The 24,661-nt window shown below is 39.1% G+C and overlaps 1 protein-coding gene across 2 annotated transcripts; it reads right to left on the bottom strand.

Moving 5' to 3' along the window:
- Positions 1-2,800: 2,800 nt before the first annotated feature.
- Positions 2,801-23,157, bottom strand: papolg (poly(A) polymerase gamma). 2 transcript variants are annotated; one of them, XM_044372508.1, is made up of 24 exons: positions 22,774-23,157; positions 21,377-21,535; positions 20,996-21,062; positions 20,747-20,828; positions 18,864-18,973; positions 15,931-15,984; positions 15,450-15,561; positions 15,078-15,167; positions 14,778-14,916; positions 14,536-14,608; positions 12,854-12,974; positions 12,470-12,554; positions 10,834-10,887; positions 10,429-10,548; positions 8,595-8,704; positions 7,800-7,921; positions 7,519-7,676; positions 7,324-7,424; positions 6,987-7,189; positions 6,785-6,868; positions 6,639-6,695; positions 6,414-6,517; positions 6,196-6,296; positions 2,801-5,152 (listed from the first exon to the last, which is right to left on the bottom strand). In XM_044372508.1, the coding sequence occupies exons 1-24, from the start codon at positions 22,788-22,790 to the stop codon at positions 4,977-4,979; spliced, it is 2,499 nt and encodes an 832-aa protein (XP_044228443.1). In that variant the 5' UTR covers positions 22,791-23,157; the 3' UTR covers positions 2,801-4,976. The 2 variants fall into 2 exon arrangements, with proteins under 2 accessions (XP_044228443.1, XP_044228444.1); XM_044372509.1 differs by lacking the exons at positions 2,801-5,152; positions 6,196-6,296; positions 6,414-6,517; ... (7 more) ...; positions 10,429-10,548; positions 10,834-10,887 and adding an exon at positions 11,715-12,156 and having other exon boundaries at positions 22,774-23,156.
- Between the last annotated feature and the right edge of the window lie 1,504 nt (positions 23,158-24,661).

Here is a 24,661-nt window from a genome sequence, read left to right on the forward strand (position 1 = left end):
ACCAAAATGCTTGCTTTTTAGTGCATTTAGTGCATACTAACCCTAACCCAAAAGATGATAATTGGAAGCCTAATTGGAACGCCTAGCCATAAATAATGGCAGTGCGTCCATCACCCATCGATTCAGCACCATGGACAGGGCTGGCAGTCACGGAGCTCCAACAATTCCAGAGTGTGTATTTTTGGAGCAATGGGTCTTTGGAGCAGTGGGTGTTTGTTTTCGGGATAACAGGCCGATGGACTAATGGTCTTTCCATCCAGTGGGACATTTTTCAAACTATTGAGGTTTTGGAATAATAGGTCTTCGGACCAATGGGCAGCAGTTCTCGGGCTAGTGACCAGTTAGCTTAGCTTAGCAGCAGTTTTTTCCAGGCAACCAGTGAAGACTCCAGGAAGTTACTGCCATTGTATTTTCAAATAAAAAGCACATACCATGGAAATCAGTGAGCTTTAGAGGTGCTGGTAGGTGAATTTTGTTACCTTGTGACAGAACCAAGCTAGCTGTTTCCCCCTGTTTCCAGTCTTCATGCTAAGCTCAAAGACTCTAATCTAAAAAATATTCTCTTTGCTGCATGATTAAAATACTTTTTCTTATCCAAATAAAGATGATAATGTGAACCAAAATTTACAAAAAAAATCATATCACTTACATTTTAGCTACCTGGACAGGAAACAGTCACAACTTGAGAAATGGGTTTTGTTTTTTCATCCAGATAGTTAGAAGAGTGTTAAAGGATTCTGTAAATACCTTCAGATCACTGTTGAGTGTTTCAGAGATTGGTATTTATTTTTCATAAAACAGCTAGCTCTGTGACTCAAATGTAATGTTAATACAGGAGAGACAAAAACTGGGGCTAGCTTGGACATGGATCAAATCAAGTCGAACCAGCAGTGGATGTGTCTATGCAAAGATGCTAAAACAAGGTTGATGTGGTCTTCACTTCTCATGCATGATGCAGCCAATACACATAATTCATAAGGACAACAAACTACAAATAAAACATGAAGGAAATCAAGGAATGGCCTGCGTCTGCTCATTCCAGTATAAATGTAAACCTGTTTTTAATTCAGATTGTATTGGCTGCATTACAGATTGTATGTCATGGGATGACAAATTTAGGCAGATTTATTTAAAGGATCAGTGTGAAGGATTTAGTGGCATCTAGTGGTGAGGTTGCAGATTGCAACCAACTGAATAGCCCTCCCCTTCCAAGCGTGTAGGAGAACCTACGGTGGCAGCGAAACTCACAAAAAACACGACAGGCCCTCTCTAGAGCCAGTGTTTTGTTTGTCCATTCTGGGCTACTGTAGAAACATGGCGGTGCAACATGGCATCCTTATTGGAAGAGGACCCGCTCCCTATTTGGACATAAAGGACTCATTGTAAGGTAACAAAAACACAATAATTCTTATTTTCACGTGATTATACCCTAATTTAAACGTACTTAAGAATATTATATTCCATGTATGCCAAGTCAGTTCCACTAAATGCCATTAAATCTGACACACTGGTCCTTTAATGGTTAGGTTGGATTTTGATGTTTCGTGATAGAAGTGGCTCTCCTATCGACTGTCCTGCCAGTGTGGCTCCCATGACAGAAATAGTGAAGACCTCTGGCCGACTTGATGTCGATTTATCTATGAATTTGTTAGTTGGCTAATGTGGAGAATTTTGACTGGGGAAAAAAAAAAACAAATGAGCAGAAGAGGAAGGCTGAGGACAAAAATGAAAACGTAGGAGGGGAGCAGAAGAAAATCAAGACATTTAATGCCAAATGGCAATAATTTCAATGAGGACACTATCAAAGAGATTTATTATGCTATATCTTATTTTTTTCTAATACTTATGTTTAAATTGATCGTGTGGCTTTCAATCTGGTTTATTTCAAGAAAAACATTTTGGCTGGTAACTTTAAAATCTAGTAGCAATATTGGCTGGTGATCAAAAAAGTTATTTTCAAGCCCTGATTACAAACACAGGCTGCATGGCTGTAGGCCATGTTATACAGACCATAACTCAAGATGTTTACAAGTTCTATCAGGTGAGACTCTTGATACCTGTAATGACAAGACCAGTCTCAAAGCAACCATGAACTCAAGGAGTGCATAAAAAGGAAATTCTCATTTTGACAAAGGTTAATTCTTTACTTTGTTTAGCCACCTTCGGTTTTCCAATCTCACCACAAGGTCCATTTAGTAGCTGTTCTGGAGCTTTCAATTGTATCACACCGTCTTCATCAGCAGATGAGAGTGTGTTCAGTTGTCATGGAATTGTAGATGTTCAAATTTCCATTTTTTAAGCACTTCATGGACTTCTCCTCCTTGTTGGCTTAAAGTCAATGTAAAGGAAAATGAGAGATTTTTAAAACAAATTGTACATGTTAGAAAATAATTGCTGAAAATTTGAAGAGACTAAATTATGTAGTACTGAATTGTGGAGTTAGAGCGTTAAACTGTTTTTCACCATTTCTGTGTTCAGGATTTTTTGGGCAGGCCTGAAATGGTGGCTCTTTGATTTAGAGAGGTTACTAGCATGACCCCTCCTTCACTATATAAACACTAGAGTGCATGTACTCTTAGTTACGGGTAGCTTTACAAATTTTCATCAGAGACAATTGTGATTCATTTCGGATAATCCACTGTTACTGGTGAGTGGGGCCATTTTCTCAAGGAGGGGTCTCAAGGAGTTATTTCAAACCCAGCTGAAGCATCTGTTGACGGTCTGAGTCGCCAGCAGCTTCGGCTTGTAAAACATTCAGCGATGTAAAACACGCAACAAAAAACACCACAAGACACCTGTGTAGTTTTTAGGGGTTTAATGGGTGTACGGATTCATTTAAAGGAAGTGATAAACACATACAAAAATACCCTTTCAATACATTTTAGAAACAAACATCTAAATGACCTCTTTTTGTTAAATGTTTCCGAACAGCAAAACATGGGTTGTCTGAAACAGAGTGGTGCAGATTTCATTCAAAAAAGACCTACCTGCTATGAATGCTATTAAAAAAAAGATCACATGGTACAAATATGCAAATATAAATAAAGTGATAAGAAAACCCCCAATAATGAAGAATATGCCTTTTTGAAAAAACTGTTCTCTGTACATTTCGTTGGGGAAACTGATGCTGGAAAAAGAGCCTGTGTCCCTGCGTCCTAACTCTCGCCTTGTTAGTTACACAATGCAGCAGCACATGTTGTATATACTGTATATATCCTCTGTGCTGAAATCCACCACAAAGATGCCCAGCTTCTGACCATAAAGATGGAGGGTTGGGGCCCAAGGCAGGAAAAAAAGTTGTCTCCTGACCCCCCACCTGTGGCCCCAGGAGATGCTTTTTAAGAACCTCCACAGGAGGCGCATAACACCCATATCTAAGGGAATTCCGTCTCTCTCCGACACATAAACAACCATCTATGCATGCACGCTCACACACAGTCAACCACATACACATGCATACACACACAAACCAGCACAACTTGTCAAAAAAGCTTCGAACCATTTTTTTTTTTTTTTTCACAAAGCACCACAAACTCTTTCATGGACATGAAACGCGCTCACAAGCAGGACCTGGCTTCTTCAGGATCAAGCTTCACTAGCCAACAGACCACGGTGAACTGGTGGGGGTGGGGGGGTCAAGCAGTAATCTGAAGAAATTACTTTTTCTTTGTTTAGCCCTCCTGATGGCTGGGTTGTTGACCACATGAGGATAACTTTACATGTTAAACACAGGTACGTACAGTACACGAGAGTCAAGACTGACATTTGAGCACTCTAAACTGTCCTGCACTCATTTGATTCTTTTTTGTGTCTACCACAACTATCTGACATCTAAAGCTTGAACAAACCATGAAAAGTAGGCAGATAATGAATAACTCAACCTTTTCTTTTAATCCAAGACAATATGGTTTTTCCATTGTTTCATACTGATCTTTCCGAGAGCTAAACAATGACTGAGAAGCTTCAGACCCATTTCGTCACTTTCAGAAAACGCCTGACAGTTTCTTGTTGTCGTTAGGATGATTTTCTTGCTCTTACCGGCACCTGAGAAGCACTGCTGTCGCTGGGCGTCTACTACCGTTTCTGTTAAACAAGGATCTGGATAATATGATCACCTACATACACACTGCAAGTCCGATACTAACCTGGAATCCTCTTTGGGTAGTCGTGGTGGTCTAAAGAGTCGTGGTTGTGATTTCCGTCATATCCAAGCAAACCCTCAATAAATCCTCCCTGCAACTGTATCCAAACTTATACGGTGTTTACAAAAAATATTCAGGGCTGGAGACAAATTTTTTTTGGACAAGCAGTAGAGAAAAACAAAAAATTACAATTTTTTAAACTTTTTTTTCACGTTTTTAGATAAAACTACAATAGAATGATCAAAAGACTTAACAGTGATCTTTTGCTTTTTTTTAAGACAAAAAAGTTATGTACATCAACATTTACTGTACAGGTTCCTGTTTGGGAGAAAAGAAAAGAAAAAAGAAAAGAAAAGAAAAAAAAAAAGAAATCAGCATACACCGGAAGTGTGTGTAGCAAGCATCGATAAATGTTCTGGGCTGTTTTAAAACATGTTAACTCGAAAAAAAAGAGGAAAATGAAAAGAACAACAGCTCATTTTCCATCTGTACTGTGTACATATTTAAACACTGAGGGAGAAGACGAGTAAAAAAACTGCCGCTTTAGTTCCCATGTCGGATATCTCCGTAACTGTTGTGTTAAATGCTCTCTGGCTGTGAGTTTGACCGAAGGTGCTGACAACATCTGGTTTGACCAAATCACCTATCCACTGGCAAATCTGTTATCACTGGAGATTTGAGGTGAGGTGTCCATCCTGCTGCTTCACACTTAGGATTGTCCAACCTGAACGCACTCCCCCTCTCCCTGTGTGAAGTCAACTTCTCGGTGTTAGACTTAACAACAAAGCCCCACCTCTGTGTTTTTATGCATTCATCCAGTCTATAGTTGTGTGTTCAAGCTATGTGGATTCTGGCCTTTTCTGTTTCTTTCAGCCTCTTGGCCTGTTCCTCCAGAGATGGAGAGTGGGGTCTCTTGGAGGGCGCTCCGTTCAGTGGGTCGGCTCCTCGGCTCACTAATGTAGGTATGGAGCTGCCGACGGGGGGCACAGTGGGTTTGGATGCAGTATTTTCTACAGAGAGAGACACAAAGACAAAAACACTTGATTAAGATTTTATTTTAATTATTTGAAGTTTAGTTTTAGTCAACAAAAACCAAAGACGTTGTAGTCTTTGTCTTGCATTTTTAAGTCTTCTAAGCTTCTTCTAAGGTTACAGCTCTCACCAACTTTGTACTGTACAGTCACCATGGTCACAGGTGATAGAGTCACAGGTGCAAACGTAATCCTACTAAAAAAAAATTGACAAAGAATGACAAAACAGTGTCATTCTTTGTCAATTTTTTTTTAGTAGGATTACGGTTGCAATTAGTCCATAAATATGTACTGATTACTAATCAGGAGCTACAATAGCTGTGTTTCCATCTAATGTCAAGCCAACTTTAAACAAACTTTTGACATGTCGCAAAAAAGGGAGAAAAAAGAAAAACAGAAAAGAAAATGCAAATCAGGCACGTTTCCATCAGCTGGTTTGGAGTGAATAAACTAGGCTACGGGAAGCCTAGTTTCATCAGGAGTTGGCAGTATAGGTTACGCATGGCTGTAATAAAGAGAGAGGAAGAAGCAGAGGTTGCAAACCAGAAACAAAACCAGTCACCATGGCCATCGACAACAGAAAAATGGAGAGAATTTGTTTCAAATTGGGCAAGTTGTAATTGTTCTTTCATGTCAGCTAGTATTGGCAGCGGAAACAGCTAGTCAGTCATGTGAGTTAAATGTCCGCTACGTCAGAGCTTTTTCGGCAAAGACGTTTCCACCTTCCATTAAGCGCATTAACGCTTTCAAAAAAGGAAAAAAAACACCTCAAGCGAGCGTAAAAATGATTTCACAATTACTTTTGTGTGAAACTGATGAAGTTTTTCTGAATTCCTGTTTCCATCAACCTTTTCTAATGTGATACTTGCAGGTCAGAGAAAAATACTTTGTTTAAAAGGTCATTTGTCCATTTGTTCATCTTTCAAAATATTGTTACGTTATTAATCAAGCCTATTTTGACATGATGAGAACCTTGATGACTTCAGTTTTGAGAACTAGTATGGAAAAAACAAGACACTCACTTGACCCAATGACAGGAATGGACATGCCTTTTTCTTCACTGGTGGGAGGAGCGTCAGTTGTGAGGGTGCCCTCAAACACTGGGGGCTTGGGAGGTGTGATGCTGCACGACATTGAAACAGACGAGCCATGATGAACAATAATTGCAACGGAAATACAATCAAATAACACCAACAGTTTCAACTGCCCTAACGGTGCTGGAAAAACAGCTGAAGCTCACTTGTGGCGGTTCAGGGCCAGTTTAATGGAATTTTTCACAACGCGACAGCTGTTGCTGGCTGGGAGAGGCGAGGAGGCGTCTGGCAGCTCCATGCTGGGAAGTCTCTGAGGTGGGAAAAGGTGACATTTCACAATCCTGTCATTTAACATTTGCTTCAAAGAAACCCATGTCCAGCAGGCAAGGTATGAGATGACCTAATGTTAATTAAAAACCAGAATAAGTTACCTGTGTTCTTGAGGTATCGATGGTTGGAATGGGCTTAGCCTTTGATCCAGAAAGAGTCTAATTAAAGATGAGAGAGACAGAATGTGAAACAGCTGATTTGTTTTGTTAATCTTTACACAAATCTGTCAGACAGAGTTAACACCTACAATGTTGGGTCCTTCTCCATGCATATGGGAGTCAGAGGATGGTGGATATGGCTCTTTGAAAGTAGAGTCATCATTGGACACCACCTGCAGCAAAAACACAGCAAAGTGTCACAAAACAGTCAAATTCCATTAAGTTTAAATCTAACGCCAAATGTATTAAACACACATAACTCCTGCTGTGACTGGAGAACAGCCTGTCTACCTCTGTGTCTTTGTGCCTCTTGGCCAGGTCCTCTTGTGTAGGTGAGTGCGGTCTCTTGGCAGGAGCTCCATTGACGGAGTCCTCCAAGCCGTTGGGCTCCTCTCTGGGGCTGCTAGTGGTGTTGGGCTTCACATTCCCGCTCAGCACTGTGGTGACGGAGCTGCTGGCTGGTGGAGAAGGAGCCTTCGCTTTAACCGGTGGCTCTGCAGAACGCACAAGGTCTATTTATTCACAACAGCTTTTCAAATACAGATAATGTTTTGTGCAATTTGTTTTCACTTTGTTTTACTACTTCACAGATTCCTGCTATATATGATAGTGTAAAAATTAGACTCACTTGAGCCGATGACAGGGATGGACATGCCCTGGTCTGTAGCAGCAGGTGCTGCACTGGGTGCTGGGGAGCCTTCCACAAAAAGCTGCTTGGGAGGGCTGACACTGCAAAATACAGAGTAAAAACAACTTCAGTATATACACTCAGCATCATGTTGGGGATTTGAGCCTGGTCATTGTGAAGATGTGTGTATCATACTTGTCTTCTGTGTCAGACGTGGGCTTGGAGGGTTTGCTGGTTGGGGAGCTAAAGGGAGTCCCTGAGTCTGTGTCTCTGGAGCTGTCCAGGTGACTGCTGTCCAGAGAGATCCTCTTAGAGCTCCCCCCATTAGAGCTACGGTTCAACTCCGCTATGCTCTGCGCAAAAAAAGGGGAGACATTTGGAAAAGGAGGTGAGTGAACCGAGGAAAAAAGAAAAAAACACGAGAGAAAAGACACAATTACCTTTAAATGACATGCACGGTAAAATACCTCACTCACCCTCTTCTTCTTCTGCACCAGTTCAGCAGGAAGGTACTGGTGGAGCTGTTTCTTCTTTACATGTGTTGCTTCAATCTTCATCCCATCCTTCAGCATGTTAATGTTGTTGGCTTGTCTGTACACTGCAGGAGACGTCATGCCATGTTAAGGTTCACTAGTTACTGGCATGAATGTTTGTGTATGATTGACTTTCTTCAGTGCATTGATACTTTCAGACACTTCTTGCAGTCATGCAGTAACAGATTAACTATGCTATATTGTGCTAGTAAGTTATACTTGTGAATTTTGAAAGCTGGCACTGTATTTTTCTGTATCATCTTGAACACAAAGTGATTTTTGTTATGAATCCAGTGAACTAAAGCTGCTGAGTATATACAGCATATGTACCACAGGGCTCGTGCCTCTGTGCACCAGAGCCTTAAGAAACATTGAACACAAACTAAACAAACCAAACATTATCAGTTATTTTTAATTATAGAGGTTATTTTTCGTTATAGCAACACCTACAGTTACAAAAAGGTCTTTTGTTTTAATGTGATTTAATTTCTGGTTTACTAAGAGTTAAAAAAGTTGTGATGCCTGTGATTAAGAAAACACTGATCAATTAAAAAGTTGCTAATAGGACAACAAAAGCTGAAATATTCAGTTACAGTATAAATATCAAGTTAATATTTACTATATAGACTTAAATGCACTCACAGTATGCAGTGATGCTGGTAAATGATCAGCACTGCCGCCCATTTTATTCTATGACAGCACTCTCAGAGAACTGTAATATGTAATACGAGGACCTACCAGTGTCTGTGAAGGACTGGATGTCGTATGTCAGGTCAATATTCACACTCTCTGCATTCTCCACTTTCTTGAAGATGATCCCGATGAACCACATGGACACAAAGTCGTTCCTGTTGCAGAAACACATAAGGAACTAAATGAAAATTGCTCCTAGACCAGAGTATTTAACATAGGTTTATGATTTTTTGTGAGCTAGAATCTTTGACAACATGACAGAAGGCTGTTCTTATCTGTCTGTGATATTAGAGCAAGTCAGGCAGGTTGAAATGTCACATCTAAAAAGGACTCTTAAAGCTGCGTTCAAGCATGATAATTAACAGCAGCAGTGACTTCATGACTTCCTGGCTTACACTAGCAGTATTCACACATGTCAAAACCAAACTTTTCCATTCCAATTACTCAAGAAAAACAAAACTTGCTGAATGTGCTTTGTAAAAGGTTTAATGATTAGCAAGGCTTTCCACAAGGCAATGGAGTAGCCAGCCCGTGGGGAAAGTAGCCAGCTAAGGGGGTCAGGGGGCTCTCCCCCACAGAGAAAGCTTTTGGTCATAACAGGCCAAATTTGGTGGACTCTGGCACATTCTAATGCCACTTTTCAATCATTTACACTGATCTTAATTATTGCATATTTTAATGAGTTTACCAACTGTAAACATGTAGTGAATCATTGTAAAGGAGAATTAGGCTTCTTGTGTGTTTTAGCCCACACAGTCTATAAATAGCTATTAATATTTAAAGCCACACCTATTCCTGACTGATCAGAACTTTTAGAATTAAGACTCATGAGACCTTATTTATTATTTTTTATTTATTTATTCATTGACACCTTCAATGTAGGGTTTATCAAGACATGCCACAATGATAGTTAATGTATTGTGTTACCTGAAACATAAATGCACTCTTCAACGAAAATAAACAAGGTTATTTTAAGGGGGGGAACATGTTTTTAATCATATGTCTTATCTAACCTATGTGTTGGTTTTAAATGAAATCAATTATAAAATATATCTATGCCAAAAATAACATGTGAATCACTTGATTCAAATCATGTGAATCTACTGACTCAACTCCTCTACTTCTAGTCACCTTCATCTTCATTTTCATCTTCACTATCATCCTGAGTGGGAGGCTGAGGCACAGCCTACATTTTCCTCATACGACACAAGCCTGTTACTTTGACAACATTGCCTGTTTTGCTGTGTGTTTGCAATGCAGCTTAGAGATGGTCCTGCTGTAAAAAGCTCAGTGTAAATAAAAGATAATTCATTAATCCCTTCGTTCATTGAGACCATATGTGGCGTATATGGAAAATGCAGCACGTTTAAGTGAACTTTTTAATGGTTTCTGCACAATCATCAAGTTGCTGCCACCGGTGTTTTCCAGTGTTTTCTGGTTTTTCTGGTGTTTTCCAGAGTAACCCATCTAATGAGGATGTCCTGTTTGTGCAATCAATGCAACTCTTCATGTGTTTTGTAATCAATTATTTTGCTAAACACTGATAATGACTCTCCACTTGGCAGGACACAACCTCTCACACTCACATTCATATAGAACATGTGGGGGCGGGACTGATACAGACATACGCACGTTTCTCCGTCATCATGCTCGCACTGTTTTGAAGTGGAGACTAGTAGTCGTAAATGTATACGCAAGTGAATCACTACTTGTTAATCAAAACTATTTGATTAGAAACAAAAATATAATTAAGTTGCCAGCTGGACTTAAATGAGTAGTTGGCTGTTTGGCCGGCAGCCAGCCCTTACTGAAAGCTCTAGATTAGTGGGATATGCTTTCTCACTCAGCTGTTTCTATGTGTGGATAAAACTGGACTTACTCATTGCGGTTCTCTTTGGACCCAGGGAAGGACTGTGGGTTGACATGAGCCAGGGTGATGTACTCATTCCTCTCCAGGTTTCCCACCAAAACACGGATCTTGGACTCCACCAGACCAATCCTGAGGGAAAACATCAGAATGCATTCGCAGAAGTGTCACATATATTGTAATACAACTTATCTTCACAGTACTGCAAGACACTTTCCTGACTTCAGAGTTTTTCATTTAGTTATCTTATATCTGTTCCTTTAGAGCATAAATGCAAAAAAATAAATAAATCACTCTTTACTAACAATGAAGAATGGCAGAGAGTTGCTCTCTGGTTTCAAACTATGTGATAACGAGGGCGGTTTTACATTATTTGACCCTGTAGACCTGCTTGAAATCCAGACCTTTGGCACTCACCATTCTAAGTGGTTTTCTTCTGTGGACGCACTGGCAGTCAGAACGATGTAATGCCTGCAGAACAAAACAAAAAATAAACCAAGACTCAAAGTAACGAAGTCAAACAGACTCCCTGCTAAAACACTGTGCCTAAACAGCCATACAAATAAAATGTGTCCTGATTGAACGAATCCCACATACACAAATACAAAATCTATACCCTGGGCCTGGCACCGTTCAAATGTAAAATAACATATTTGGACTCAAGATGGACAGTTTATGCTACTAGCGGCTGATGTCGCCTCACACAGAGAAGAGGAGCGAGCTACAGCTCTGATAACGTCACTTCTTTATCATTTTCAATCTTCAGCCCAAACTGACTATCTGATTTTGCACAGCTCTCTCTGGAGCCACAAAGGCTTTATGTATCTTTTCACATATGCAGTAGTACTCCCCAACACCCAGAAAAAACACTTTTGGTGTTCTTACATTACTGGGAAGTAACAAACTGTAACCTAGAGCTTCCCAAAGACTGAACCTTTCAGAACTTGTAAGGCACAGACGGTCGTTCTGCCTTGCTTTTCTTACAGCAGGACAGATATCATCATTGTTCTTTATTATAAAAAGTCCTTGTCGGTGTGCACATGGAAGTAAAATGATGGTAACTGCTGTGTTGTGTTTGTAGTAGTTGAGATGTTTCGACATATTTGCTTGACCAATCGCAAGCGACAGTACTGTGAGCGTCCTCCACTCCCCTGCGAGTACCTGGAACTTGATTTATTACCACCTCTGGAAGGGTTCTGACATTTATTTAGCTCCTGTAACTCGTCTCCAAAGCGATCGGAGAACAGCGGAAGCAAAAGCAGTTGCCGTTGTCAGAAAGAAATGACAACGGCAACAAGCTCATTTAACGGCCGGTAAGTCTCAGTTATGGAAAAACACAGATGGATGTATAAAATTGATGGAGTTCCCATTTAAGACCATACAACAAAGGAAAACCTTACTCAAACAAGTCTCAATATAAACAGCATTTATTGCAGGCCTACTGTATTAGAATCAATGCATCAATCTAAGTTGTGGGTTGCAATCCATGTCATGCGATTCATGTCATTTTATTGGATAATTCAGCACCGTTTTGATCATTAAAACTCCTGTGTCTGCTGTGCTATACAGTGGAACAGTTCACACTTGACACTCGTGCTCAGGCGACTAATGTAACTCCAAAAGGCAGTAGAAGCTGGCAGAGAACTCAGTTGTAGCACTTGAATAGTGTGGGAGGGACTTTCATAAACAAAATGAGTCGACCAAACTCTGCTGACCACAGTTAGGATGAGTCAAATCTGCCTAAACCAAAAAAGTGAAAACAATAAGTTGGTAGGAAACTTGCTTCATCTGGTTTTAGTTTCAACAGCACAAATACAGTTTGTGGCCTCCAAAAATGTTAATGTCACACAAACAGCTCATTTCCACACATGGATATATTATGATGCTTACTTTTTAAAATGCGTTTTGAAAACACATTTTAAAGAATTATTATCTTGATTCAAAGAGGAAATTACAACTGACGTTTCTGTCAGGATCATACAACTCTACACGCTTTATTGATCTCGCTTTGGTTTATGAAATGTTCTATCCTTCTGACAAAATCAACACCTACTTGTACTTTTGGAAAAAATTGGGTGGCTCAAAGAGCTTGGACCATTCTGCTTTTCCCTGAAGAATCTCATCTGTGACGCTGAGACCTGATCACGTGAGACACAAAGGGACAAAGACATATTAAGCTAAACAATTCAATATTCAACGTGACATTCTGGAGAACATAAACAAAAGGTAGAGGCTCATCTTTACTTTCTACTAACTCTATTTCTATTAATATTTACCACTGTAAATATAGTTGTAAGAGGATCAGAAATGTACCGTTACAACTGCTTTTCACAACACTAAGCCTTTAAGAACTTTACAGAAAGCAGAAATATGCTTATGTATTCATTTTCTCTTAACATTCTTCATTGTGTCACTGTGCAGTTTCAGTCTTTATTACCGTATTTGAACTCCTCGCTCATGATGGTGCGTGTTGACGTGGAGACGTTGTATGTGGAGTTCTGCTGGGGATAGGCAGGTGTGATGATGGGCATCAGGTGGTATCTGTCAGATGGGTTCACCTAAACAAAATAAAAAAAATAAAAAGGGACAGCAAAGGGACCATGATTGGTTGCGATGAGAACTACACTACACCCACCTAACTGCCTGAAGCAAAGCAACTTCACACCCACACGCTCAAGAGGTATCATAAAACCAACAGCATACATCCCTCCCACCCACACACCCACACCCACACACAGGGTACATCCCAGTGCCCTGAATTGTCTCTGCACTTCCCTCATTTGCATGTTTCCTCATGATATTAGTAGAAGAAACTACGTAGGAGATGCAAGGAAGGGGGACAAATAAGACATGCTTCCCTCTCAAATATCATCTCTAGTGATATGTCAGTTACTGATAAAGGCTGCACCACTGGTTCCCCTGTCAGTGGGCTGTAGCTGCTCGGTAGCGTCTTTCTACAGAGTTTGACTTTACACAGAAATTATTAAGAACTGCCCAAACAGAAAAAAAAAGACAGCATTACTCAGTATTAACCCACACAATAAACCTGTATTTAAACTGTGTGGAGCCCACTTAGTTTATTTTACATCACCAACTAATCTCTATTTTTCTCCAGATGCCCGCCATTCTTCAAGATACACTTCCTGCTTTCCCATATGAGAATATACTTTAGATACTAATTACTATTTTGAAGTGAGAATACAGCTGATATTTTGAATAGTTGATGGAAACTAATCACATTACCAGCAGGAAGTCTTTGCCTTCCAGTTATTTGTGTCTACACCGTAAATGCTTCATAGCACACAGAAATAATTAAGCAGCTAAAACATTTAGGACGTTATGTATTATATTGTATGTAAAACTATACTTTCTGCCCAACGCACACAGAGATTGTTGGCTCTGCTTCGACTGCATGGAAATGACACCAATACACAATTAAAATGTGTTTATTGCTGAAGGAACATAACATGATAGCAAATACACCAGCTAGAATATTTGAAATAATGTTTACAGATGAATTACTTTGGGTGATTTTCTGTTATGATAAACATAACGGTAAAAGAAAGAAACTAAAGAAATAAAACAAAGCCCTGGACTAGCAAAAAAGACTGCGTGTAAAAGGTATCTTTAACACATAATTATCAATGATAACTAGCAAACAGCTACACCCAAGTTGGTGCTGTTATTTTCGACGGTATTTTTTTAAAACTTTTTTTGTCGGTTTAAACACAGTCTGCCGTATCAGGTCAGCTGCACTGTCCAATTAACACGCTAACACACTTCATTGAAGGGGTGTGTCCGTCTGATAAAAAGACGTCCACGTAGGAAGTCTTCCTTGCTCCAAGCTGCTCTGGGAAGCCCCCTCCGAGCAGAATTAAGAGTATTGGAACTCATGATGGGGGGGAGGGGGGACCCGATCGATTTCCGGGTCACACGAGGACAGAGGAGCGAGGAGACATGAAATAAGAGAAATGAAATGTACCTGTATCTGTTGAACAGCAACAAACTTTTCACAACTCAGCCCATTAGCTGTGGCCAGATAGTCTTTACTGTTCTTGCACAGCAGTCCATGTAATAAACACAAGTCAAATAATATGATAAACATGTGGTTATACTTACTCTAGGATCCCACACAGGTAAATTCAGATTACTGTCCTCAGGTTGTTTCAATAGCACAGGATTCGGCCACTCCCTGGGAGGGGGAAAAAAATGACAAATGTAGTAAACAAATTTTCAAGCTTTAAATGTTTATTTGTGTAAATGATGAGACAATTTATACTACATCACACAATGCTGTGAAATACTGCCATCAAGTGGATATTAAGAAAAATGAAGTCATAATTAAAGTGTTAGATTCTCACCATTTGGAGAAAACCAAGAAGAACTTGTGGACGAGCGTGGCAGCAACAGCGTTTGGGTAGAGCTGGCAGGTCCTGGCCACCAGCATGGCCCATGACACTCCACCCAGAAACCCCAGCATGTTGGAGTAGATGCCGCGACCTGCAGGCACAGGGTACATTAAAACAAGGCAGTGTGTCGTTTGAACAACGCTGGTGTTATCTACAAGAGGTTTACTGGGTTACAGGAGGTTGGTCATGTGTAAACCAAATTGTGAAGGCATCCATGAGAGATTCATTTAAGAACACCTTAAATCTACTTACGTTTTGCCCACAGTTTGATGGCTCTCAATGTGAGTCTGAAGTTTTCTTTGTTTGGCACTAGATACAAAATTTCATCTGTCACTCGACAGCCTGTAATAAGACAAAACACAAGAATCCTCAACCGCTGTCGGACCACTATTACACAGTATAACTCAGTTCATGTGTAAATTCCAAGGCAGAGAAGGTTTATGTTTCACATGAAGACAAACCACTGTTATACTTGCCACGACTAGCTGCACAAAATGTGATGCAATATTGGCTTATTTTACTTTTTTACTTATTAAATGTCATTCTGGAAAACAGCATCAGGCCTAAGGTCAATATAACCTTTCTACTGTATGTGTACAATCCAACAGAAGCCATGTGGTGTACCATTGAGGCTGCGGATACAACGAATGTCCAAGTTTCTCAGGATGGAGTCCCCCCTTAGGTCCAGGTTGTCTGGAATGGACTGTAAGGCCAGTCTGGCAAAAAGCAGGTCAATCTGTTCAGACACAGACAGAAGAGTCAAAAAGAAAGTAGAGTTTAAAAAAAAAAAAAAAAAAAGTATAAAACACCGTTCATCTACAACATCTTATCCTAGTCAGAGTTGAATTTTCTGAACTTGGTGCTTCTCTGGATCAAATACATGAGGCCCTGAGGTTATACCTACAATACAACAACTATAATATTAGACACAATGAAAGGCATTTTTAAAATCATAAAAAGGTAGATCAGTGCTGCTCAACTCTTGCAGGAATGGCAAATTCTTTGCAATCCACTAGCCAACATCATACAAGCTGGCAGCAGGTCAGTAACTGAGAACCTCTGATGAAGACAAAAAAAAAATACCACTTTGCCCTCAGTAACTTACCTCTATTCCATCAAATTTGAATTTGATCACTGGTACAAAAGCATCCTCGACAGCCTTGAAAAAGCACCAGAAGAGACAACATCAAAAACAAATCTGGGACGAGGCAAAGTCACAAAGTGGCATTATTGTTGTATGAAACAAACACCAAAAGAACAACAAGTGAAAAACAAAATTAAGAACACTGAGCTTGCACACTGTAATGTGTTTCAAAACAGGTAAAGTAATGTCTCCAGCATAGCACTCATTCAGAATGTCACCTACAGTGCAATGAAAATATGTGTAGACCCTTAAGTAACAGCTAAACTAAATTTCAGTGGAACCTCATCAGATTTGTGGGTGCAGTGTGGATACAAATTCAGAAAACTAATATAAAGTTGTTGTTTTTTTTAAGTAGTAAAACTTTCAAGAAATATCACCTAATTATGAAACTTCATTTCCACATAATCAAAGTTTCACAACAAACAAAACTTAAGATGTATTGCACACTTTTAACCATGTGTACTGGTGTTAGTAAATACACACATTGGGAAATTAACAGTTTGCTAGCAGACCTGGCAACACCACAGGCCTGTATGCTGCTCACCTCCTGAGAGTTAACACATTATTACTCTGCTTTATTAATCCTCTACCAACTCAGTAAATGTAACTATCATACAGATGTAATCCAGCAATCCACACCAGTGTTAGGCATACTCCTGCATTCCCAGTACAGTGCACCGTAGAGAGCTGAGTTCTCTCCCAGGAGCAGTGATGTAAGCAGTCTGTTGCTCTTGCATCTTCTACACTGACAGCGTTGCTGCACAGTGTAGTGCAAATGTAATGCTTATTAAGATCTTTTTAAGCCCTCCATCGAGAAAATGTAATACCTTTCTGCAGCAAAACAAATGCACATTAGGGCTGAGCTCCATGTTAGAAATCAATTTGACAATTTTAGTCAGGATATTTTTCAGGGTAAATTTGTATCTCCATATAACAATCATATTTAAAATCACATAAAGTGATCAAATTAATGGCAAATGCAATGAACTGTGTCCCACTGTTACACTTTACATTAGATAAAACTTTAAAAAAGAAAGCATTTTAACATAAAATTTTAATTATTTTGATTTTGACATTGTGTGAAACAATAAGGCTGTTCTGGTCGTTCTCACACCCACAGAGTAAGACTGTACTTAATTCTCCCCACTACGACACATACATCATACAGTATATCTACCTTTCAACCACTTTAAAGCTATAATATGTGACTGTTCCGCATTAAAATGGCTAAAAACGACTAGACGTATATATATATATATATATATATATATATATATATATATATATATATATATATATATATATATATATATATATTTTGTGGAGTTGTGTACTTACATTATCCCACATTTACTTTACCCCAAGTTTCTAACAATTTTCAAACCCAGAGAAATACCCACTTTTAATCAAGGTAACGGTCCGTTTCATTAGGTCACCTGTCAGTGGCGTCATACTCCCTCTACCAGAGTATACGTGCACAAGATGCATACGTCAGCTTTGTGGTTGTCCACAACAAAAGGTATCTTCTAAAGAGTATACACTTACAAGATTATACGTCAGCGTTGTGGTTGTCCGCCACAATGACGTCTACTTAAGAATACACATCTACAAGACAATACGGCGGCGTGGTGGCTGTTTGCCACAATGGCGTCTGCCAAAGAGTATACACATAAAAGACAATACGTCAGCGTTGTGGTTGTCATAAATTGACTTTTATTCAGTTTTAAGCCACATTTTTATGATAAACTTTTTTTTAGATCGTAGCCGTGTTTAACTATATCTTTTAACCAGATTAAAAATTTTCGTCATTTGACGTCTGGATCTTAAGTTATCAGAGAAACAAGCTGAGCAAACGTCAGCAGCCCCTCCCAGACGTCCTGTGCTTACCGAACAGCATCAGAGAAACATTGATTTTTTACGTGAAACTGCTTTATTCAGTGTTTTACCTGTTTTAATTACCGGGTCTGTTTGTTCTGGAGAGGAGGAAACCTCTGAACGATAAACACTGTAATAATCCTAACCCGGAGAAGCTGGTTGATTAACAATGAAGACAATCACTCCCATGATACCTCGCTACTTCACAACGTCATCAAACTACATCTTTTGTTATTGTTTTGATTGAGAGACCCTTAGCGGCAGAAATGACATATTGTGCGTTTATCTCCAGCTAAGACACATATGTTACAGTATATCTATCTTACATTCACATTAACAGCCCATTAAATCTGTAAACTCCAGCTAAGCAGTCACCAAATCAAAAGTCTGCTCCTCTCCTTCATGTTGCCCGCTGCAGCTCCGCATTACAAACATTATTATGGAGATTCTAGCAACTATCAGATATAACAGAGGACTTCGCGTCTCCTCTGAACCCCCCTGGCTAACTGTCTTTAGATGAGCATCATCTGTGCTGTTTTGTGTATATCTTTAATCCTGTTACTTTGGTGAGAGCAGGTGGCCTGCGAGAAACCAATCATCAACATTACATAAAAAAGAAAGAGCTGGACTACACTGAGTCATCACTGAAGACCAAACCATATTAAATAAGAATCCTGTGGGGAGATATTTCTCACACAACTAGGCATCGCCTCAAAATTTAAGACCTAGCATAATTAACAATAAAGCTTTTTTGTGTGAATGATAAAAATGACCTTAAATTCTGAACATCTTATTTAGGACTTTTTTTAAAAAGGAATTGCTGGAACCCTGACTGAAAAACATTTGATTCAACACTGTGACTATTCAAGGCTTAGGAATGAAACAGGGGCTTCCTTCACTGGGAAATGACCAAACATGGTGGTTCCCCTAAATGACTTGTGAGATTTTGGACACTGAAGCCTATACATGAGTTTATTTGTTGTCTTGTGTTTAAATGTCATAATGCCACAGAGACTCACCCTCAGGTCTTTGATCTCTTCGTGCTGTTTCAATTTCTCAAAGAAAGACTGGAAAAAGTCACTTCTTTCTACGTGGCGTGGAGCCACACATAAGGCATCAATATCAGCTCCTGTAATAAACAGTCACTTTGATCAGTGTAATCTGTGTGAGTCAGTAGGTTAAATGATTGTGAGGACTTCAATAAGAATCTGTCAGGTACACAGACGGTTAAAGAGTTCATGTGATAAAACATTATGCATAAACACCTTTGACTGTGAGCTCAAAAGATCATGTCGAGACACTAAAGGGAAAACTGGACTGGAGATAGACAGCGCTACGTCGAGAGTCAAACTGCTGTCCAACTGATAAATCCAGCCGTGCGTTGGACAGTCTCAGCCCACAAAATGACAGGTGTTTAGATATTTATAACAAATAAAACTACACATCAGGGCTGGTTTTGCTCGACACAGATGACCTCTCAATGCAGGCAAAAATGAAGATTTCAAGCATTTCTTTGAAAGACACACACTAATTTTTGTGCACCTTTAACAGTGTATCAGCTTAGCTTTTATACTGTGAATAGGGCTGGGTATCGGTACTCGATACCTTTAGAGGTATTGACTGAAGTAACCCAGTACCAAGAAGTATCGAAACTTCTCCAGTAAAACGATACCTGCATTTAATGTGACGTGTGTTTGGTCTTCTAGAACAGCAGCTACAACCCATAGGGTCTGTGGTGATAATACTTCAATGTACAGTTATTTAATAAATATAGCAAAAATTTGAACACTTTCAAAATGTATTTGTGTAAAAATCATTCAGATGGGGAGGAGTGGTGGCATTTCACGCAACTGAATGCTTCCATTCACATTATCGAATGAAGCAGGAAAAAAAAAAAAAGTAGTTCTACTCTATTGGTATCAATATATCACTTACAGGGTACTGGTATTGGTACTGGTATCATAATTTTTTCAAATGATACCCAGCCCTAACTAAACGATATAGTTATATTCTACAATAAATTAGACATTTTGAAATACTGAACAAACTGAATTAAAGCCACTTTTCATTTGTTTGCTCTTCTCTGCAGTTCACTTTCATATCACAACTGTGATATGAACAGGTTCCAGTTTTAATGGAACACAATGTGGCAGCTCTCACATTCATTTTAATCAGAAGTGAAACAGTGCACAATAAACAGAGCACTGGGAATTGCTCGGGGGTTATAGAGCTGATACCAATCAACTAATAAAACAACTAAATGAGCACAATTACCAACTGTGTAGATTAGTTTAAACATCCGTACTTATTCAGATTAAAGGGAAACACTACTTAGTTTGCTGAAAATTTTTTTTTAATAGCTTAATTTAAAAAAAAAAAATTGTTTCACAACAAACAGCAAAAAACATAGAAATGCATTTTTCAATAATACATGTATCATTCAAATCATTTTCAGTTTCTGATCTTATTCATTGAATTTTACAGCATGTATGTACTACATGTAGATCACATTCCTACTCAAGCCCTCTGTCCATAGCAAGCGTGTTTACTGTTTTTCACACCCCAAAACTGGGCTTTTCAAAAACTCTCTCCAGCTCAGACAAATACGACAATGCTGGCCTCATGCTTTAGTGTGGAGAGAGAAAACTGTGCTTTTCAAAAACAATGACACATGCCTGCTTAGACTAGGTTGAGTGCAGTGGGGTTGTATTGTTATGGAAGCAATTTTCTTTGCCTTTAACCCTCTCTGTCATTTGTTCAGTGGAACGTCAATATAGCAGATCACGTCCTACAGGTGCTGTCATTGATATTTCATGTTGTTAGACAAGCATTAAGTAATGATTTGATTGATACTGTTACCACTATGAGTGAACACATGAATAAAAACAACAACTAGACATACCTTTTGTGTGCACTCCAAGACGGTATGAACCAAATGTAAATATCTTGCCCCCAACACAGCTTATAGCTGATGGTGGAAGGTTCTGAAGAGAGAAACATAGAAAATAAAGTCAGTATGACTTTTTTCCTCTTTATGGCATATCGGCAAGCTTTCAACTGTTTTAGTGTCTTTAATTCATTAGTCACCTTTAATGACTCCATATTGCATCATATACAATTTCACCAATTTAGAAGGCATGACAGAACCTACCTTTAATTCACTGATCTCTGCGATCCATTCTTTAACAAAGTTATTCAACTTCCCAAGAACTGCAAGTCTGAAAAGAGACAACTTGGGTGTAAATAAATAATACATACAAAACATATTAAAAACTTCAGTTGTAAATATGTGCATTCAAGCAACAAGGCATACACATGGAGTGGCACCACAATTAGTAAAATACAGTACTAGATTGCTAAGTTTCTACGAGGGAAGTGCCGATTAAAGTCTACTATACACACCTAAGTACATTAATTTACAGGTGTTTGTGTGTAACCTGTGTACATGCACATGCTGCAATAACTGTATACCACCAAGATAGTCAATAATAGTGTAGAGGTGTATAAAATTTTCTACTGAGCAATTTCTCACCTATGGTTCAATTCCTCTTCATCTTCAAACACCCCAAAAGGCTTCATAGCATCACAGAGCTTCTTGGTGTACTGGTGGTCTATTTCTCGTGGGGGTGCAAGGCTAATGGCAGAGGTGATGCCATAGTGTTTCTGAGGCTGCTGCCCACCAGGCATGGTGCTGTAAGGGAACACGACAAGGTGCAATACATTACATGACAGCTTCTACACAATGACAGTTAACCTTACTACTCTCATTTTTTGCATGTCACAGCTTCTACAAGTCATTCATAAATAATGAAAAATATGTAAACTGACAGTTGGTTACTACGTCAAAGTTCCTTCCACTCAGACATATGTTTTTCTTCTTGTTCCTACAGTTGGATGTTTGAGCTTCACTATGGAGAATGATGCGAGCAGAGTAGACACTAGAAGGCTGTTTTCACATTCATCTGCTGAAAGTGGAAAGTTTCTCTGCGTTGAAAAAACAATTTTAAAGGGGCCTGTGAGGATGACTTGTGACATCACAAATAACTTTGAAGCCAATCCTTGTCCAATATTCAACTTAAACAAGTGTGATGAGGAAACATGAAGCCTCCAGTGCACAAACACTAAAAATGGACTTAACAGTGAAGTAGGAGACATCTTGTATCCAGCAGGAAAACTTAAGAAATCAACAATGTTTACAGATGAATAGATTCTGGATTTTTAATGAGGGAGAAGATGTCATTTTAAGGATGTTAGCGTTATAACAATACCTTTTTTTGTGGAAAAAACATATCAGATACACATTAATGTTCCAAGCAGAGTATTCTTATACGTCTTAATATATGTCTAGAGGGGATCTTTAAGGATAAGACATTTCTCAGCCACAGTGCTGTGTTATTGTTTGCTGTTTTCTGCTCCTCTGCTTACTGTTACCGTGAATCCATGTGTACACACAGCACTGTGCTTAACGTGCATAACCTGGTTAACACATGTATCAATAGTTCTATAGTTGTGTGCAATTCTAAATGTGACAGGCAAATACATCGACATTGCAGAAAGAAGTTAAAATGTGAAAGTATTGCGCCTCAGCTAGCTAGCGAGACGCTACAAACAGAGCCGCTAACAAACTGGCTAATTTAGCAGGTTAGCAAACGTTAGCTGCCTGGTGCGGAAGAATTGGTTTAAATAATGACTCGTTTTCCGGTCCAACCTACTTGAGAGTTGACATTTTCTCAAACAAAAACAAGTGAAATCGTGCAGTTTGTTAGGCTCGTTCACAGTGTAGCTAAGTTACCCAATAGCAAACAAGCGGACTAGCCAGCTAACGGTGGCTGCAGGCCTTGTTTGGTTGTTAGCCTATTCTTTTAGGACTCTCTCAAAACGCGAACAGAAACGTTCACAAGTGGGAAATGTGCCACATGCATGACTCACCTGGACATTTCTTTCATGACACTCTAAAAAGCTTGCTCTGTTTGTCCCGCTGTAACGTTTAACCCGTAAAAAAACTAAGAAAGTCAGCAAGTAGAGATGGTAACAGCCTCGACCTGATTACAACAATGGTCACTTTCCAGAGAGTTCAAACCTGCCACTGAACCGGAATCACTTCTTATAACGTAACGGATCCGTTCGTAACCCTGATAGCACGGTCATGTCTAATTCATTAACAAACCACACGGGGTGTTTGGATGCTATAAACTAAACACGCGTTTAATTGCTGTTAGGACCTTTTTTAAATCAAATCTACAACTGTAAAGGCGTTTGTCAGCAGCACGCTGGGTAACCACCGTCAGAAGAAGCACCGCCCCACCGAGGAAATCACGTGACCACCGGGGCCTGAAGCTGCCGCTCATTTCAGCTGCAACATACCCGCACCTGTCTCACAAGGTGGGTTTCAAGGGGAAAATGCGAGATATATACACTTTATTGAAGAGTTTGAAAATAAGGCAGCATAAAAAATAATGTATAATATGTTAATAAGCGGATACTTAGGGAATATTGACTCAATGTATGAAAGTTAATGTTGTAAACTATGTTTGTAGCTTGTGTTGCACAGTTGTTCAATGTTCAACTGTTCAATTTGTCCATTTACAAATGAAATATTATGGTTAAGTTATTGTAACTGTTATATTTGTATAAAAAAGACTGGAAAATAATGCATGTCATAATGCATTTCAGTGTGTAAAATAAAAAACCTGCATGTCTCAAAATAAACTACTGTGTAGTGTTTATTGAGAACACCTCGCAGAAAAGTAGGATTAATGGATAAAAACATAAAATAAAGGTGTAAAATGAAAACTAAATGAATCAATTACAGATGCATCAATAGGCCTAAAAAAACAAACCCAAAAAACAACTAAAATGTGGAGAGGGTGATAAAGGCTAGCATTTTGAATTGACTAGTTAGTATTTCCACTGTCAATACAATTTTGTAAACACAAAAAAGCCTAATGATATTCTTGCCTTTTTCTCTCAGTGTCTAATGCTTGTGACCTTAGTAGCCTACTTGTGGAGTTAATTCTGTCACAGAAGAACTGGAGCTAATGTGTTGGCTCCACGGTATCCAAAGTATATAATGATCATCTGTAATTCATATATTGGGAAAATACAATCATTTAATTTTCTCGTTTGTCAGAGGATAATATCAGCCAACTGTACACCCCTAGAATAAATTCACTGAAGAATCAGAATTTGTCAGCTAAACTGACAGCAGTCACAGTAAAACAGGCAGAGATTTTCATTATTTAAACAGGAATTGTTAATTATGAATAAATGTCTGTGACGTCTCTCTATCTCTCTCCTATCTACCACTCTTTAGTTCTCTCCTTTTGTTTGTCTTCCAGGAGTGCCAGTGTTAAGAGGTCCATCAGAATTAGTTGTCTGCAGCGGAAGAGGGAGTGGTTTAAGGAGATAAAAGGGCTGCTGTCCTTGGAGGTTCCTCTTTTGCTGAGCAGCCAGGGAGCCTTCCACATGGCCTTCACTTTAGATTAGTTTGCTTTTGTGTTATTTTCCTTTACTACAACCCACACTTCACTCATCCACATATGCTTTACACCACTGACGCCTAACATTCCCATATTTCATTATGAGTTCTTATACTTAGTTTAATAAATACCGTTTTTCACCTTTTATTAGTGTCTCATTTGTTGGAAGTCCTGAGCCAGGTTTGTGACAGAAGGGGGCTCGTCTGGGAACAATGTAATGTTATAATGTCCCACATAATAAATGTATAAATGTATCACCAAATAAAAGCCACTGCTATGTATAAATAATGGAAGGCAGGTATTAACTCCACTGTTTGTTCTTGTTAGCAGCCACATGC

Source organism: Thunnus albacares, chromosome 14 (genome assembly GCF_914725855.1).
Source record: "Thunnus albacares chromosome 14, fThuAlb1.1, whole genome shotgun sequence".
NCBI lineage: Eukaryota > Metazoa > Chordata > Actinopteri > Scombriformes > Scombridae > Thunnus > Thunnus albacares.